Source organism: Archocentrus centrarchus, chromosome 9, assembly GCF_007364275.1.
Source record: "Archocentrus centrarchus isolate MPI-CPG fArcCen1 chromosome 9, fArcCen1, whole genome shotgun sequence".
In the NCBI taxonomy this organism is placed as follows: domain Eukaryota; kingdom Metazoa; phylum Chordata; class Actinopteri; order Cichliformes; family Cichlidae; genus Archocentrus; species Archocentrus centrarchus.
Genome location: NC_044354.1, coordinates 6,542,686 through 6,561,611, shown reverse-complemented (window position 1 = coordinate 6,561,611; position 18,926 = coordinate 6,542,686). Strand labels below are relative to the sequence as shown.

The 18,926-nt window shown below is 39.4% G+C and overlaps 2 protein-coding genes across 2 annotated transcripts; both read right to left on the bottom strand.

Moving 5' to 3' along the window:
- Nucleotides 1-340: 340 nt before the first annotated feature.
- On the bottom strand, nt 341-6,828 carry prnpb (prion protein b). The gene is made up of 2 exons (XM_030738061.1): nt 6,695-6,828; nt 341-2,578 (listed from the first exon to the last, which is right to left on the bottom strand). The coding sequence occupies exon 2, from the start codon at nt 2,569-2,571 to the stop codon at nt 1,369-1,371; it is 1,203 nt and encodes a 400-aa protein (XP_030593921.1). The 5' UTR covers nt 2,572-2,578; nt 6,695-6,828; the 3' UTR covers nt 341-1,368.
- Nucleotides 6,829-10,378: 3,550 nt separating this feature from the next.
- Nucleotides 10,379-12,642, bottom strand: LOC115786350 (uncharacterized). The gene is made up of 2 exons (XM_030738468.1): nt 12,620-12,642; nt 10,379-11,857 (listed from the first exon to the last, which is right to left on the bottom strand). The coding sequence occupies exon 2, from the start codon at nt 11,848-11,850 to the stop codon at nt 10,567-10,569; it is 1,284 nt and encodes a 427-aa protein (XP_030594328.1). The 5' UTR covers nt 11,851-11,857; nt 12,620-12,642; the 3' UTR covers nt 10,379-10,566.
- Between the last annotated feature and the right edge of the window lie 6,284 nt (nt 12,643-18,926).

Below are 18,926 nucleotides of genomic sequence, written 5' to 3'. Positions count from 1 at the left end.
GTTCTAAAGCAATAAAATATCCACAAACACAAGTTAGCAAAGTTCCATTTATTTAACAGGAAGAAATGATTAAGACTGTTCACCTGTTACTTTTAACTATATGTGTTTATTAATTGTTTTAGTGCCAAAACTGAACCAGGCAGAAACTTTAAAAAAAATCTACACTTAGGGGTACCAGTACAGGAACTGCTCCTGTGGGTTGTTCTGCAGGGACAACACGTGAGTATTTTAAATACATGTAAAGTTAGGCACACAAGTATCACAATAAAGGTTTTTTTTTGTGATAGTTCACTGCCAGGGTCTCGAGAGAAGAGATATTTATAAAAATCAAAAGGCAAAAGGTCCTCTTTGGGAGTCTACTGCAGTCACAACAAGAATTTTATACAATCACAGAGAAATGCAAAAAATGGTTTGTTTTCCTTTTTAAAAACAAAACAAAACTCTAGAGTACATTCATAAACATGGCTGATAATGCAAAACAACTTTCAGTAAGGTTTGGAAAACAACTCAGCTCAGAATTAGCACATCTGTCATGTTACACTGTAAGAGCACTTCTGCAATCACAAGCTATTCAAGAGGGTGGAGCGAGAAAGAGGCAGAGAGGCAAAATGTTGGATGGAAGGAAATGAGCCATATATATATATATATATACCGTATTTTTTTTTTAAAGGAAAAAAAGGAAATTATTATACAAAGCAGAGGGAGTACACAGAGAAAAATGTTACACAAATTTCATAAATATTCACAAAATTTGCTTGTTGCTTGCACTGAGTCCAAAATAACTGAGTGCAAGGACAACAACATGCATATTTCTTTGGAATCACACTATATGATAAAAGTCCACCTGTGGTTTAAGCCACGACGCCATGAGTAGATATCCACAGTCATGTTTATACGGTAAAATCCTTGCACTGATATTGTTAATTATAGACCAATGATATTAGAGAAAAGACAAAGCTCCAGGCCAGCTACTTAAATAAATATAAAAATAATAAAACACTTTTTAGCTAAACATGAGATTACACAGGACCTGTGCCGCTTTTTAGGGCTACTCCTAGAAATTGTGTAAATCTAAGTAGACTCAGATAGACCAAACTGGTTCTCTAAATCTATTTTACAGTTACAGGAAAAGACTAATCTAGTTTACTTCCTTCCTGTAACCACAGATCAGCTATCTGTGCCATCTGTTTGGTTCCTATGAAGTAATTAATCTCAGGGAAAGTATAAAAACTCAAAGTAGAAGTCTACCCAAAAATAAAGAAAGTGCTAAAAAAAAAGGTTTACAGGTTCCTTTCTATGCAGTTATTATCCATCCATTTACTTAATTTGTGAACATGTTCTCCATCACTTCTCCTGCAAATGAAGGCTTCAAGGCAGCAGCATAAGCATGTTGCTGTTCAGTAGTACCAGTATAGTACTGGTGACTAAAAGCCCCTGAAAGCTCATCTCCAGTCCTCGTACGCCTCCAGTCAGTCTCATGTAGTTCTCGTAATGAACCATGTACAGCTCCAAGCATCTCCTGGCCTTCACCTGCTCAACCAGTGCCGGGTAGCCGATCTCAACAATGCTGACCGTGTCATCATCTTCGAGCTGATTTAGAGGGTCGGGATTTGAAGGGGTATGGGTGGAGGATTTTTCTGTGCCACTGACGTTGCTCTCTGATATGACAGCAGTGGATGTGTTTGTTTTGGTTGTAGCTGTGGCAGCGGCAGCTGTTTTGTTTTTGGGCTTTTGGGTCTCCGCAGACAGAACGTCAGGCCTCTTCATGCAGTCGTCCATGTAGTTATCATAGCTCTGAGGGGGTTTGGTAAAGACATTGTCTCCTGCACTGCCTCCACTGTAGTCATTGGTATTGGTGTTAGTGTTCCTGTTGGCGTTGGTATCGGTGTTGGTGTTCCTGTTGGTGTTCCTGTTGGTATTGGTATTGGTAGACTGAGACCCATGTTTCCTGTACATGTAGTGGTTGTAGTAATACTCCTCCTGAGGGCTGCGGACCTCAAAGTGAGGACGGGAGAAGCTTCCTAACCCGTAGCCAAGGGCCATTCCTGCCACTGCACCTCCAGCTGCAGCTTTTACTGCACTGCGACCAAACCCTTTGGAGTTATCAGAGGGAACAAAGCCCTGTGCCTTTGCATAGTTTGAGAAAGGAGAGCCGCCACCAGCAGCATAACCCCCATAACCAAAACTACCACCATAGTGAGGGCTCAGGATTTTGTTGTTGGGATTCTTGTTGATGTATGTACCATGGTAACCCCCATGCCCTCCATAACCCCCTCCGTACCCACCCTGACCTCCGTATCCTCCATACCCTCCATAAGGAGAACGTTGTCCTGGGTGCTGGTAAGGGTTGCCTCCTGTCCCCGGCTGTCTGGGGTAATTGCCTTGTTGCCCTGTGCTGCCCTGATTGTTTTGTTTTGGATACCCACCCTGAGAGGTGGAGCTTTTATTAGGTTTGTAGCTCGTACTTGAGGTTTTTCTGCCTCCTCCTCCTCCTCCTCTCTTTGCCAATGAGAAAGGGGTATAAAGCAAGAAAAGTGACAGAAAAAGCACGGATAATAAATGGAGCTTCATCTTCACCCTGTGGAAGAAAGTTAGAAAGAAAGTGGGGTAAAATATGGCATAATATTTAGATCATATTGCTTTTAAATGTATATTTATGCAGTGTTAATATCACTGTGTTATTTTAGTTTAGCTGCATTCCTCTCACTATCACTGTGATGCAAATATATTTGAAGGCTGACAATTGTTGTTAAAGTCATTTAATATCAGTCATCATGTTTCCGGTTTGTATTTGTGGTTCTCAACTGCCACTTTGACAGTGTCACATCTGGCTTATTTTGTGTGTTAGCAGGTAAATAAGCAGCTTAGAGATAAGCAAACAAAAAAATGTTTTGATTTTGTAGGCTTTCAGTAGCCAAAAGCAGACTATCCTAAGCAGTGAATATGCTCCTGAGAGTCTGCCTAAGTCAGTGCTGATAGTATTACAGAGTAGTTTGAACCTTGGAGGCTGCAAGTGACATCTGCACAGTGCTGTATAAAGCCAGTACTGAGTGCTCCTCCAGGTGTTTATGAAGCTTGATATCTCATAAAAATGATGCTGGAAGTGATGCTAAGGCCAAGTTTGATAATGTAAGTATGCAGAATGAAGTTTAAATTGATTGGAAAACCACACAATGTTATTTTATTATCTGTTTTGATTGTGCTAATGTGGCAGCTTGCCTTGGTTAAGTTGATTCTGTCTGTGTGCTTGTTAATTAATGATGTGGCTACAGCTGATTCAGAAATCTTGCTGAACTGTACATTTCTCTGACCTATAACTGATACGGATATTATGTTATGTTTAGCTGGCTGTGGTCAGAGTTTTATGGTGGTGTTGTATTAATAAGGTTAGTGCAACTTGTGTTGTGTCTTCAGTTAACTTGTTGTATTAACTCAAGCAAGCAGAAGCAATAATCAATTAGTTTTTGCACCATGCAGCATTTCCCAGGGTTTCGCCACACCGCGCGGCAGTATCTACTCTGATATGGACAATAAAAAAAAGTGAAGCTGCATTTGATAAACTGCAGCTGCAATTGGATGCATGTGTACATAGTCATCTGATCTGGAAAGACTTATTTGAAATTACAGAGTTGCTCGTTTGACCTGTACAGCACTGACACAAATCACAGATGACTGGCAATATGGGCTGGAGGAAAGGAAATCAGCAGGGGTTGTTACTTAATTTTACCTCGGCCTTTGATCTTAATGATCACTGTCTGTTACCAGGAACTTTATTAAAATTGTTGGAAAGCTATCTGACAAATCACAGGCAGATTGTTTATTTCAGTGGTACTGTGTCAAAGATAAGAAATGTAAAGTGCGGCGTGCCACAAGGTAGCTGTTTGGGTCATTTCCATTTTTATTAATGATCTTCCATTTGTAAAAACTAAGGCTCAGATTGTTATGTATGCTGATAATACAATAATATATGGAGCTGAATGCTCAGTTGATAAATTAGCTGAAATGCTAAATCAGGAGATGAAGGCAGAGGAAGACTCGCTGACCGATGTAATCTGGTGTTAAATGTTAGCAAAACAAAGTGTACGGTGATACAGGCAAGGAATCAACCAAAAACAGTGCAAATACTTAGACTGAATATTAATAATATTCCTATTGAACAGGTACATGAGACAAAATTATTAGTTATAACAGTGGATTGTAAACTAACATGGTCAAAACATATTGATATTGTAAGTAAAATGGGTAGAGGTCTGTCAATGGTGAAAATATGTTTAAATTTAATGACACCAGAGGCTATAAAACATTTAAATCCATTAGTTTTGTCACAGCTTGATTATTGCAGTGTGATCTGCTCCAGTGCTTGAACAAAAGAAATTCAAAAGTTACAAGTAGCTCAAAATAAAGCTGCATGGTGTGCATTACAATGTGTTACCAGAACTCAATTAAATGATGTGCATGGTAATCTGGGCTCGTTAACTGTTCGAGAGAGGTCTGCCTCTTTGCTCATGAGTTGAATTACAAAAGTATTTATTATTATACTGTAGTCAGCTTACTTATCAAACACGATCTGCAGTAGAAAATAGGTTTACATTGCCAAAAATTAAAACATGTAATAAACAGAAAGCAGTAGTTTACAAACTGTTTACAGTTTATTTTCTACATCAGAGTATTAAAGATCAGTTTAAATATTTGTTAAAACAGTATTAAATTAGTAAGAACTATAATAGAAATTGGTTGGATAATGAAGTTGATGGAGGCAGGATGTATAAGTGCTATGTGGATATGGGTGAAAATTTATAATCCTGATCTTGGAACTAAAGACATGCAGTAACAGGATCAAAGAGAATTGATCCTGGAGGGTAAGTAATGTGTTTTAGAATGATTATTTTACAGTATGAATGTGTAATTAAGATGGCGATCATTTTGAGTATGGCTTCTTTTGGTGTCCTGTTGTAAAGTAGTTTTATGTTCCCTCAGTGAAATTTAGTGCTGTCTATGTAAGTCTGTGTAGATTCTCAGTCATCCAGGTCATAGTAGTCTCTGGAGCTTGAAAAAGGCGACTGGACTTCTTTTTGTTTCTTGAAGACGTTTCACCTCTCATCCGAAAGGCTTCTTCAGTTCTCAACCAAATGGTGGAGAGACCCAGGTATTTAAACCCCTGTGGGCGTAGTCCCATGGAGGTGGTTATGACCCTCTATTGATCATGTTCACGCACATGATCAATAGAGGGTCATAACCACCTCCATGGGACTACGCCCACAGGGGTTTAAATACCTGGGTCTCTCCACCATTTGGTTGAGAACTGAAGAAGCCTTTCGGATGAGAGGTGAAACGTCTTCAAGAAACAAAAAGAAGTCCAGTCGCCTTTTTCAAGCTCCAGAGGCCTGTCTATGTAAGCAGAACCAACTTGTTTGATGGATGTTGGTTTGAGTGTGTAGGACCACAGGAAGAATAGCTAAGCCTGAGGCTACAAACAGACATGTATCAAAGACATATACAATTCTGTATGACGTAATAGGTTATTAAGGTGGTAACTCTTTTAATGATTACTCTAATAAATATTATTGTAGTAATTAATTTTAATTATCAGACTAATCTTTCCTAAAGTAATCCGTTATCCCATATCCCCAGTAGAATCTGCTGCCAGGCATTTGAGAAGGCGGGGTTTAAAAAATAATAATAAATGAATAAAGAAAAAAATAATAATGTGAAAATTTCATTAGACAGGAGTCTTAGTTCTCAGTGGCTCTCCTGAATGGACTGCCATTGGTTATCAGCCTGACCACAGATGCCGAAGCAATCAATAATTGAAAAACTGGAATGAGCCATACTGTCATTTTGCAAAACCACAAAGAAATGCATAAATAAATGTGAGGGGGGAGAAAATGAAAGGACCTTTGTGGATGTAAACTGGAGATGGAGGGAAATAAATACATGCATTTAAAATTGAAAGGAAATGTAAATGATTAAGGAAATGAAAACAAAGGTAACTACTGAAGCAAAGCAAAACAAGAATCAATTTGTATCACACTTCATTAATTTTTATCTGCAGGTATTAAAAAATATTACATTTAGTGCATTTAATGTCATATTAATTAATTTATTTAGTCCTTTATTTATTTTTGGATGCAGAAAATCTTTTGAGGTTTTTTTTTTTTTTTTAATTACTGTTTAAATTGTCTTGGAAAATCTTGTTACAGGTCGTGTTTAACATTTTGGCTGCTGTGATTGTATTATTTCTCCTTGTTTAAAGAGACAGCATTTTAATTTTTATTTTGGAAATACAGCAACAGATAATAACTAACTGATGAGTTTACTCGTAAACACTTGGAATTTTCACTCTAAACGTGACCAACCTTTAACTGTAAATAATGGCTTTGCCTGTAAAGGCAAACCAGTCGCTACAAAGCAGCCCGGATAGGTGTGGCACTGGAAGCTCAATAACAAGCCCAAGGAAGGCTGGTGCGCGATTTGATGCTTAAAACAGATTAAAACAATAAAATGAAATAAATAAGCTTTTACGTACTGACCTATATTAAAAGGGGAAGCTTCACCAACGTGCCCCCTACAAACTCTGCCCGTTAATCGGTTAAATAATAGCGAATGTGAGGAAACTAGTTACACAAGTTACACACTAGTTACACAGAGAGGTTTAAAAAAAAAAATTATTTTCCTACTTTTGTCACAGTCTTACCTCGAGTGGTGACCGTGTGATAGTTCCGCCTTTCTCTCTGTTTTTCTTGATAACCTGCTCGCGCCTCCTCAGCATCAGTTTCCACGGTTTCCTTCTGTCTGACGTACCGCCGCACGAGAGATGCGGGCTGCTCCAGGGGTAGAGGATGGGAGCGGGGCTGGGGGCGGAGCGGGGCTGGGGGCGGGGCGGGGACGGACTCATTTCACGGCATCCGGTGGAGAAGTGGAAAATGTCAACACATTAGGTCTAAAAGCGAATCAGGAATGAGACTTAAGTGCGTGTATTTCAGGAATGCTTCACTTTAAAATGCTTCCGTTTTTACTACAATTCACCACAATGTTGCACACACTTTATAAAGCTGCATTTTACTTTCAACTCCACTACGTTCATTTTAAAAACAAAAACAGTTACTGTAGCCACTTTGCAGTTTATGATTTACACTGTAATAACTAAAGTATTCGCTCACCGATCCAAATCATTGAATTCAGGTGTTCCAATCACTTCCATGGCCACAGGTGTATAAAATCAAGATCCTAGGCATGCAGACTGCTTCTACAAACATTTATGAAAGAACTGCAGCACCGTGATAGGATGCCATCTGTGCAACAAGTCCAGTCTTTTAATTAAGAATAGTCAAAAATTTCCATAATTCCCATTCCCATTGTCACTCAAGTTCATATGTGTGTGAAGGCAGACGAGTGAACACTTTTGGCAATATAGTGTATCAGACTTAAATATGATACATATAGACTGAAAAAAGAAACAATAACAATTCAGAGCAGATTTGTTGATTTCCTTTGGTGAATTTTATGCACCAGTTTCAAATATTTTTCTTGGTTTATGGTAGAACTATCTGGAATACAGTGTAGCCAGGCTGTGAGGCATTTTGTATTGTTTTCAAGTAATTATTCCTCAGTCAACACACATATAGGTCCGGATGTCAGAGTCCGAGTGCAGGAATTTGGTATTTCCATCTGACATCAGGCTGCATTGTGACTTTTTTTTGGGAGGAATTAACTTGCACAGGAAAACAGAATATTATGCTTCATATCTGTTCCTGACCCCCTGAAGCTGTGCCACACTTCCCCTCTTGGCATCCTATCATATGCTTCTATATATTAGTCTTATGTATGCATAGGTCTATATTAGGTTTTATACACCAGCTCTATCATGACCAGTGGATTCATTTAAAATATCAACTAAATATATATACACAGTACCTGTGTGAGAGCGAGAAAGGGAGGAGGGGAGGGGAGAGAGCGAGAGAGATTATAATGACATTGAAAGCCAATATTTGGTTTGACCACCTTTATTCTTCAACACAGCCTCTCTTAGGCAGCTTTCTTGTAATTTCTTTAAGTAGGAATAGTTCTCCAGGGGCCTCTTCATGCAGTGATGGTCAGTTTCTTTCCTGTTTGCTCTTTCTTTGTGGGATTTTGAAATTTTTAATTTGCATTCAACCTAAAGAAATCATGTTAGGCATGTAAATTATTTTGTATATGCCTATCTGTGTCATGAGAATACCATCTGTTTATTTGTAATGTAGAGGGGTACTGACACGATGGAGACAACAGTATTCACTTTCACCACTTACTGTTAAAACCAAAAGCTCTCAGCTGCTCACTGGAGGCATCATCATGTTTGTGTGGTAAAAGCAGGGAGTGTCTCCTTCCAGGAAGGAGTTGTTGATCTTTAGTTAGATGAATGCTTAAACCACTATCCCATGGAGCCACTGAACAGTAAAATAGACAGATAATGTTTAAAAAAAAAAAGAAGCACTGAGTATATTTGAAGATAAGTGTAGTTCAGTATGAGTACATCACAGATGATACAAACATGATGATTCTTGAGCTTTAAGAGCACTTCTGCATACACAGGCAACCCCAGACAGGGGCAGAGGGGTAGAACATAGCAGGGAACTGAACAAAGAGGTGAATATGTTGGGCGGTACACTGCATCGTCAGAAAACAATAGCAACAACAACAACTCTAGAGAATGTTTAATCCAAATGAAAGAAAAATAGCATAACTAGTACAGAATATAATTAGACTTAAACTGAATTCCTAATTAATCTTCTGTGTTCTGATAAACCTGGTGATTACATAATGTTTCTGTTATGTTTGGCACTAGATGAAAATCTCATTGATTACAAAAGAAGTTCAGTTCACCTCAGTTATATTCATATTCAAATCACAACAACAGCTGCTGCAAGATCTGATCATCAGATGGTAGGTGATAGTAGGGAGGAAGAACTCCATTTTAACAGGACGAGACCTCCAATAGAACGAGTCTCGGGGAGGGGGAGCAAAAAAGAGATGAAGACAAAAGTCAATGGTATGAAGTAGTGGCATATAAACACATCTGGAGGTGCATTGTGGGATGTCCCCCAGCAGCCTGAGCCTGTACCAGACTCAGATCTTCTAAGAGCAAATCTCTCAACTCCTGAAAAGCATATATTAATTTTGAAGCTTTATTTAAATTCTTTTAGCTTCATGCAGGGTGTGATTTGTAAAAAAAAAAGAAAAAGAAAAAAAAGAAGAAGAGCCCCAATGCTCCCATATTCCTTGAAGCCTGATTGAATATTTATTATTGCTTTAAGCTTTATAGCATAATTATGAACAATTAGATTAGATTCAACTCATTGTCATTGTGCGCACAAGGCAGACAACGAAATGATTGTTCCAGATCACTCATCCAGAGACGAGCATCTGCGGTCATGCCAGAAACAATGTGGTTTAAGTGTCTTGCCCAAGGACACAATGCAGCGCAGGGACAGGGCTCGAACCTGCAACCTTCCGGCTGCAAGGCAAGCGCCTACCCACTGTGCCACTGCCACAAATTATAGCATGATTAGAATATTATGAACTTAAACATAGCCACAGCTTTTACAAGAACACCATGATCTATTTTTAATTAAATTGATATGAGCAGTATTCCAGTCTCACGTTTTTCTCTTCAGACACAGGCGATCCAGTCAAACGTAACATTGCAAAAGGTTTACCATACCAGATTTCAATCTTTTTTGAAAAATCACACACCCCCCCCCCCCCCTTTTTTTTAGATTAGTGAAAAAGCACAAATGAGAGACAACAAAGCAACTTTTCTCACTCTTTCTAATGTCTTTTTTGTTCTGCTTCACAGCACAGGGTTAGAGCGGATTGAAAAGCTGGCTACTTTTCCCAAAAGGTGGGTGCTTCAGTCACACTGAGGTGACTGTTTGCAGTGACCCTTCCCTCCAAATCATGCCAGCAAAATGCCACGATGTAAATGGTTTCCATTTTTCCTATAATTTGTCACCTGTCTGTGCATAATCATCCATTGCATGTCTGTTTATTTACACACATCAACACCATGACAGAGTCTGTACCAATGCCAGTGTGTAAACTGATCCTCTCGGGCACTGACAATGATCAGGTTTCTTGAATAAACAAGACGAGAGCAGCTGCAGCTCACAATTGTGTTTTCAGCTTCTAGCATGCCGACATGCTCTCTAACTTTAACATATTTACAACCTAAGTTTAGCATGCACTGCTACAAACTTGCAGATTGGCACAAAGGTCAGCTCAGACTGGTGTCATTCATCTATAGTTTATGAACACAGTGAAATATTGGATGAAGATTATGGACATGATGTTGGTGTTAGACAAAAGGCTTTACATTTTTTATTATAATTTACCCGAAAACTCATCAAGAAGTTTCTCAGAACCAAATATCTAGGTTTCCTTTGATTATGATTCTTCTTCTGGTATCTGCAGATATCTAAACCACAGATTCCCAAAGTGTGGGATGCTACAGTGGGCTGTGAAGGTATTGCAGGTTGGTTGTGAGAGGTAATTTCCCCAAAAATAAGTAAACAAAATAAAAATTTGTCATTATGTTTGGATGTTGCCACTCAACAGCATCACAGTAATACTGAGGACTACAGATAAAAGCCCTCTCAGGCCCGTCTCCAGTCTCTGCACCCCACTGCTGGCTGTAAGTTCTACTTTTTTCTTCAAGTCCCTTTCAGCATTGACCGTGTAAAGCTCGATGCACCTCTTGAGCTTCATTTGCGTGATCAGTGCTGGGTAACCAATCTCCACAATGCTCACTGTCTCATCATCGTCATCGTTAGCAGCAGTTCTGAGAACCTGCGAAGTTGTAGGTGGAGGATTGAGTTCAGACTTATTCACAGGGTGGGGAGTTGAAGGTGCATCAGTTGAGGAGTTTTTTGCTGCAGTGCTGTTACTTGTGGTGTTGATGCCAGTGCCAAAAGTTGGAGTAGCAGTAGCTGCTGATGTGGTGGAGTTCACAGAAGCAGCTGTGGTGGTTTTAGATGTGGTGACAGCTGGTTTGATGGTCGGTTTTCCATTCTTTACAGGTAGGAGATCTGTTCTATTCATACAGGACTTCATGAAACTATCAAATGTCCCATCAGCGTGAATGTATTTGTAGTCTCTGCTGAAGTCATTTGTATCTGTAGATCTTACACCATATTTCCTGTACATGTAGTGGTAGTAGAAATACTCCTCCTGGGGGTTGTGAAAGTGAAAATGAGGACGGGGGAACCGTCCTAACCCGTAGCCAAGGGCCATTCCTGCTAGAGCCCCTCCAGCTGCAGCCATTGCTGCTTTGTGACCAAAACCTCTGGATTTATCAGAGGGAACAAAGCCCTGTGCCTTTGCAAAGTTTGAGAAGGGAGAGCCGCCACCAGCAACATAACCCCCATAACCAAAGCTGCCGGCATAATGAGGGCTCAGGACTTTGTTGTTTGGGTTGTAGTTTATGTATCCTCCTGGATAACCTCCATAACCGCCACTGTATGGGGAGCCTGGTGCTGGGTAGACTCCTTGATTCGGGTAGCCACCTTGGTAAGGATAACCTCCTGGTCTGCCTGGCTGTTGAGGATACCCTGCAGGGTTGGGGTAGCCTCCTTGGTTGGGGTAACCTCCTGGTCTGCCTGGTTGTTGAGGGTACCCTCCAGGGTTAAACTTTGTGGGCTCTTTGGAGTTTTTGAGGATTGAGTCCTTTGACTTAGTGTCCAGATTAGTTTTAGTTTTAGAAGGCTTCTTAAAAATATTTATCTGAGGAAACTTTCCTCTTTTGGTGCCCAGAGAAGGGTTACTATGAATGACAAGAAGCTGTAGACACAAGAGGGCTACAACTGTCAGCTTCATCTTTGTACTGCAGAGGAAAGTCAGGGAAGGAAGGAAAAAGAACAGGAAGATAGAAGAACAATCATTATTTACCTTTGCATGCTATTAGAAGACTGCAGGTTTAAGTTGACTAAATGCCCCCAAAACTCCTCAGCATTTGCCAATTGCTCATATTAAACATATGTGCACAGCTCCACCTTTAACAGGACTGGTCAGTACTTGTGCAGGGCTGTTGTAGTGTGTGAGATTCTGTCACATCTTATCATTATTTATTATGAATTAAAAACAGTTGACTCATGCAAAAAAAAAAAAGTATTTTAAATACATGGCTAATTGTAAAGTTGGTGTAAGCACTCTTTTTGATGATAAATAATATTTAAAGTGCACATAACTGAATCAGTGCATTGAATATACTGAAAAAGCACATGATATATTGAATATATCACGTGCTTTTTCACAACAAATTCTTGCCCACATTAGTAAAGCTGGCAGGCTTAAAATAGAGCAGTCTTTCAGCAGCCAGTCATACTTCAGCTCTTTGACATTCTTGTTTTCAAAACTCAAACTCTTTCCTGAATCGCTCCCGGTCATTAAAAAAAGGAAAATCAAGAAATGCACAGAACTGATCGCCTGAGAACCACGAGATTGTAAACTCTTTCACCAGGTCAAGCATATGTCATGAACATGTCAGCTTTCTTTGCTCTTTGAGAAGAGGACAGAAGGTCACCTTGGAGTGTGAAAAATGTAAGTTAAGACAAATCCACTCAAAAACATATAAACACATACTGACCTGTGTTTTCAGTGAGTCCACAGCAGCGCTGTTTGTGTATTAGATAAACTTCAAATATCAGCCCCTCCTGCCCGCATGACAAGAAATAGTTCAACCCCCCCATCAGAATCTCCCAAAATACACCACAGATATTCACACTCACTCTCTCTGTGCAGTCAGCGCAGATAGAAGGCACATGGTTTGTAACAGTTGTTGCCAGGGTTGATTGATCCTTCAGCAATTGCCACAGCTCACATAGTAAATCTCAGGTAAATGAGCAGTCTCACATTAGGAAGTTTTGCTGTTGTTTTATTTACACTGATATCGTGATAGTTATATATTTTATATATGTGTGATATAAATTGCGTTGTAAGAAATAATAAATAAACCCAACAACTGTGCTGTTCTTTCTCCATTAAATTCATTTTAGCAGATGGCGCCACCTGCTGGACAAAAAGAAGGTAATTAAAATGTCTTGAAGACTGTAAAGGCTTTCTCTAACATGGGGATTAACAAGTGACAGCGACAAAATCATGAAGGTAAAGTCAGGGGTTAAAGTAGTTTTAAATTCTTGCCGGTACTATGACAAAAACTACATGTGTATATACTGTATACTATACTGTATGTATATACTGTTGCCTACCTGTATAAGGTAGAAATTAGAAGCATCTGACAATGTGGAATATACTTTTTCAATTGTTAAAGAACCACTGTACACTTTACACAAGTGATGACAACCTCCACGCATTCTGGTTTGGTCCACCAATACAAAACATCTGGAAAGAAATAATCACCAAACTTTCTCACCTCAAACTTTGAAACCTCAATCCCCTTGGCAACTACTGTGTTTTGGGAGGTAAATGTGCTCTCGTGCAGCATAAATGAAATCTCTGGTAATAAGCAGTGTTTTCGAGCTGTGCTGTGTTCTTGAAATTGAGCAGAATAACATGAAACACAATTAGTTCATCTCTTGTTGCTTTTAATTGGGATATTTTGTATCGCAGACAGACATTAACATGTTAACTGGCCGCACCAAAATCACCTGAAAAAAACTACACCATCTGGTTATTATTGGCTCTTTGAAACCCACGTTGTGGCCTGTTAACTTGACAGCAAATTTTGATTTAGTTTTAGTCATAGTCTTTTGACGAAAATGTAATTTAGTTTTAGTCATAATTTAGTCATCTGAATAGTTTTAGTTTTAGTCTAGTTTTAGTTGACTAATTAGAGTAAGAATATAGTCGACTAAATCTACAGTCGATTCAGTCGACTAAAATATAAAGGGTATAAAATGTAAATGCTTTTTCTTCAGTTTCCTTGAGTTAGTCATTATACACACTTACACAAAATTAAACATTTATTAAAAGTTATGGAATATTATCAATGCTTGAAAGACCAATACACACACAAACATATTAAACATCTTTATTTACCTGACCTTGTTTAACACCACCTTATTGAGATAATACGTTTCACCTGCTTCCCACACACCTGATCATTAACACCACCTTACTGAGATAATACGAGCGTTTTACAGCAGGACGCTCTGAAAGGTACAGGGCAGTGTTCAGGACTAAGATTAGGAAAGGCTAATCCACCGCGGTGTGGAGATTTTCTCTAAACAAAAACGCTAAACTGGGAAAAACACTTTACCCTGCATGACATTAAAATGCTTACCTTTGCATGGAGATCTGGGTGACTGGTTTGCAGATGTTGTTTAAGATTTGTCGTGTTTTTACCCGAGATAGTCGCCCCACATGGTTTACACATCGTTTTGTTTGTCACGGCATCAAAGGAGAAATATGTCCATACATCGGCTCTTCTCTTTCTCCCTGCTAACATTGTTTACATAACTTAGTTCTATCAGAAGTAAAGACAAATCACAGGCTAGGGTGGTCTTCCCAGGTTTAGATCAAATTTGTGCAACTGTGCGTTTGATTGGATGTTTTCCTAACTTGTCCCACCCTGTCACAAAATTAAATACGTTCTGACTGGATGTCGTCCCTGCCAACCATTTTCATCTCGTTTTCATTCGTTGACGAAAGTGTCAGTTAATTTTATCATCGTTTTTATCCTTTTAGGTAGTTTTTATTTAGTTATCGTCTCATTTTCGTCATGAAAAAAAGGGTTGTTGACGAAAACTATGACGAAAATAGTTTGTCAACAAAATTAACACTGTTCAAAACCAGGGTGTGAGCTGTCCTTGATGATATTTTTGGCCCTGTTGAGGCAGTGGGAGGTGTAGAAGTCCATCAGGGAGGGGAGTGGGCAGCCAACAATTCTTTGTGCTGTCTTGACTACCCTCTGAAACCTCCCCCTGTCTGCCTCAGTGCAGCTGCCAGATGGGCGTCATATATGAAGCATGTGGAAATTACCAAAAATAGTCACCTCCCCTATAAATTGTCCACTGGTGTGCAGTCATGTTGGAACAGGAAGGAGCCATCCCCAAATTGTTCCCACAAAGTTGGGAGCATCAAATTGTCCAAAATGTCTTGGTATGCTGAAGCATTACGAGTTCCTTTCACTGGAACTAAGTGGTTCATCATTCCAGAGAACACGTCTCCACTGCTCTAGAGTCCAGTGGCGATGTGCTTTACACCACTGCATCCAACATTTTGCATTGTGCTCGGTGATATAAGGCTTGGAAACCCAGTTCCATGAAGCTCTCTATGTGCTGTTCTTGAGCTAATCTAAAGGCCACATAAAGTTTGGAGGTCTGTAGTGATTGACTGCAGAAATTTGGTGACCTCTGCGCACTATGCCTGACCCCACTCTGTCATTTCATGTGGCCAACCACTTCATGGCTGAGACACTGTCATTCCCAATCGCTGTGGAATATTTAGTAGTGAGGAAATTTTATGACTGGACTTGTTGCACAGGTGGCATCCTATTACGGTACCCCACTGGAATTCACTGAGCTCCTGAGCGCGATCCATTCTTTCTCAAATGTTTGTAGGAGCAGTCTGCATGCCTAGGTGCTTGGTTTATACACCTGTGGCCATGGAAGTGACTGGAACACCTGAATTCAGTGATTAAGATGGATGAGTGTTCACTTAAAGATTGGCTGACCCTTTTCCCGCACTTCTACCACAGAGAGATTTCACCTCTAAACATTTTACATGATTTCATTAAAAGCCCAGAGATAAAAATGATTAAATATTTCAGACTGTTGGGAACCACTTAACTAAACTAAACTATCCTAACTGTGCATAAAGTGGTTGCAGTTTATCCACTTCAACCAACAATATTATGCAACCACATAGCATTGCTTTGTTCTTCTTTTCTTTTTTTAGCTTTTCAAACTGGTTAAACTCTTTCAGCAAATCAAGTTTGAGCTATTTTAAGCATTTTTAGGCATTTCAGATCCAATCTTTCAGCGTTCAGCATTCACATTGCATTTTCTGCAGGAAATGCTTTTTCTAGTGACTTTGTGAATGCAACACTGATCACAGGACATAAAAAAACAAGAAAAGACCATTTTGTTTAATTTGCCCAATTGCTTTATTGATGTTTGAATTTAAAACCTTAAACACTTAATTTCTTGGTCTTTGTTTTTTGATTGCTGTTTCCTGGTTCAATTCAATTTTATTTATTTAGCCCCAAATCACATCAAGAATTATGCATTATTGATGTGATTATTATTGTTTTGACTGTTGGTTGGTTTTTCTGTGTAATTGTTGTAGAGCCTTTACCTTACAAAATAAAGCACCTTGCGGCAAGTTGATACATTGGTTCATGATACTCTGCAGCAGCCAGGAATCAAACCACCAACCTTCTGATTGGTAGCTGATCTGCTCTACCTCCTGAGCCACAGCCACCCTTTGTGCAAAAAGCCTGAATCAGAACACCTGAGTTAGCCAAAAAAAAAAAGAAAGTGGAACTTAGGTGTGGCTACAGCTTCCATGCTTCTTTAAAAAAAAATTTTTTTTTTAAAGTTTATGAAGCAAAAAGAGAATTGGACAGAGATTATGGACCTGGTGTTGGTATTAGATGAAAAGTTTTACAGATTTTTATTATAATTCACCCCAAACTCATCAAGATGTTTATCAAAACTAAATGTTTAAACTTCCTTTGATTATGATTGTTCTTCTGGTATCTGCAAAAATATCAACCAGTGAAGCTGTGGGATGCTGCCCCCTGCTGAGCTGTGAAGATATCGCAGGCCCGTGTTCAGTCTCTGCACCCCACTGCTGGCTGTAAGTTCTGCCTTTTTTTTTTTCCAAGCGTTGTTTGACATCAATCATGTAAAAATCTGCACTTTTTGAGCTTCGTGTGTCTGAACTGCTCATTGTCAGTGTTGGAGTTCACAGTAGAAGCTGGTTTGAATGTTTGTTTTCCATTCTCTACAGGCAGAAGATCTGTTCCATTCATGCAGGCCTTCATGAAACTATCACAGTCCCTGCAGGTTGATTGTCTGTGATGAAAGGCTTCTTAAAAACATTTATTAACTGAGAACACTCCCTCTTTTAGCAGCCAGCAAAGGGTTAATACAAATACAAAAAAACTACTATTACTGTAAGCCACTGCATAAAAAACTGCATAAATGGGAGCAAAAAGTGCAACGATCAAGCAGCTTTCAGCACGTCAGTGATTTTAAGATGAATCATTTTAACTTAGTTTCTTGTCTATTTTCAATTAAACACAGAAAGGCTAACTGCATTAGGGATCTCTTTATTCAGCTGTCTTTAACAGTTGTAGTGTAAAATTACATTTAGATTCTCACAATAGCCACATTAATGAAAAATGTGGCAGGTTAAAATACATCAATAGACTGTATATCAAAGATGGATGTTGCTGAGGTCACAGATTATTCGACCCATGGGTTGTTTGGGAAGAGGCCCCGTGGTAGACCCAGGACACGCTGGAGAGATTATGTATCTCGGCTGGCCTGGGAACGCCTTGGGGTCCCTCCGGATGAGCTGGAGGAGGTGGCTGGGGAGAGGGAAGCTTGGGCTTCTCTGCTTAGGCTTCTGCCCCCGCGACTCGGCCCCGGATAAGCGGAAGAAAATGGATGGATGGATGGATGGGGTTGTTTGTTTTAACCTCCTAAAAGGAAACAAGATAATAAAAAAAAAGCTTCTATGCTCTACATCACTTTAAATTTAAATACTGAAGGCTTCCCACATGTAATCTGATTTGTGATTACTCTAAAGTACTCTAAAGATAATGTCACCCATTAGTTTGTGGACTTCCCTTGTGGTTTTTTTTTTTATAAACCAGAGCTGAAAAGAGGAGCCTCATGCTGCCCGACTTCCTTTTGCATCCATCCTTGCTAAGGAAACGCAGATTGGATGTCTGTCATCTCACAGAGAAAACATTTTCTGGCTCTACTTATACCATTTAAAAGCCTGTTTATTTCTGCTTACATCTTGCTATTTGTAAGTAAAATACATTCGCGGGTTGAGCAGCAGAGTTGAGTATGTGGGCTGCACCCATGAAAAACCTGCCAAATCTTCTCTGCCAGTGCCAAACAGCTTATTCTGAATAAACAAGACACATTGGCAATTTAACAGATTTTTTCCCTAATTAACAAACACAGGCCTCAGTAGCATGTGGAAGAACCATACACAGCCACAACAGCCTGGCACCTCTTCCTCATGCTGGTTACACACTGCTGTGGGATTTCAGCCCATTCTTCAACCAGCATTTGTCACGTCAGCCAGTGTGGTTGTGTTGGTCACTCTGTCACAAACAGCACACCCAAACTGATCCCATGTGTTCAGTGGGGTTGAGCTCATGACTGCAGGCAGGCCATTCCATCCTCTCCACTCCCAAATGCTGGAGGTAGCCTCTGCTAAATTAATCCATAAATTTCTGAAACAGTGCAACAAAGTTTAAGTGGTGTTTGAAGGTTAGGATGCATATATAAAAACGCATTCCTTCAGTAGAGAATCTATATTGCACTTAAAGCGTACTGTAATTACTGACCAAAACTGTACATATCAAGTTGGTGGTGCAGAAAAATGTTTGGTTCTAATTTGCAACTAAATCCATTTACAGGCAATTTATCACGAAGAATATAATCAAGAGAATTTCACTTTGATCAGGGCACAAATCAAAAGTGATTTCATGTCTCCTTCATTAAGCTGAGAGACACCTGAAGACTGAGCAACCTTTAAGCTTGATCCCTTTAAACAAAGTTTCAGAGCTCTAATAACCAGCGATCACATCCAATATTCAAGGCTGAATGCACTGAGAGCAGTAAAAGCTCTAATTAGATTTTTTTGCAGCACCAGTGTTTGAAAAATATAAGTGTAAAAGTTGATAGGAATTATTCAGTTGCTCCATTTTGTGTTCACATCCATTTAAAACTTAAGCACAAACGAGA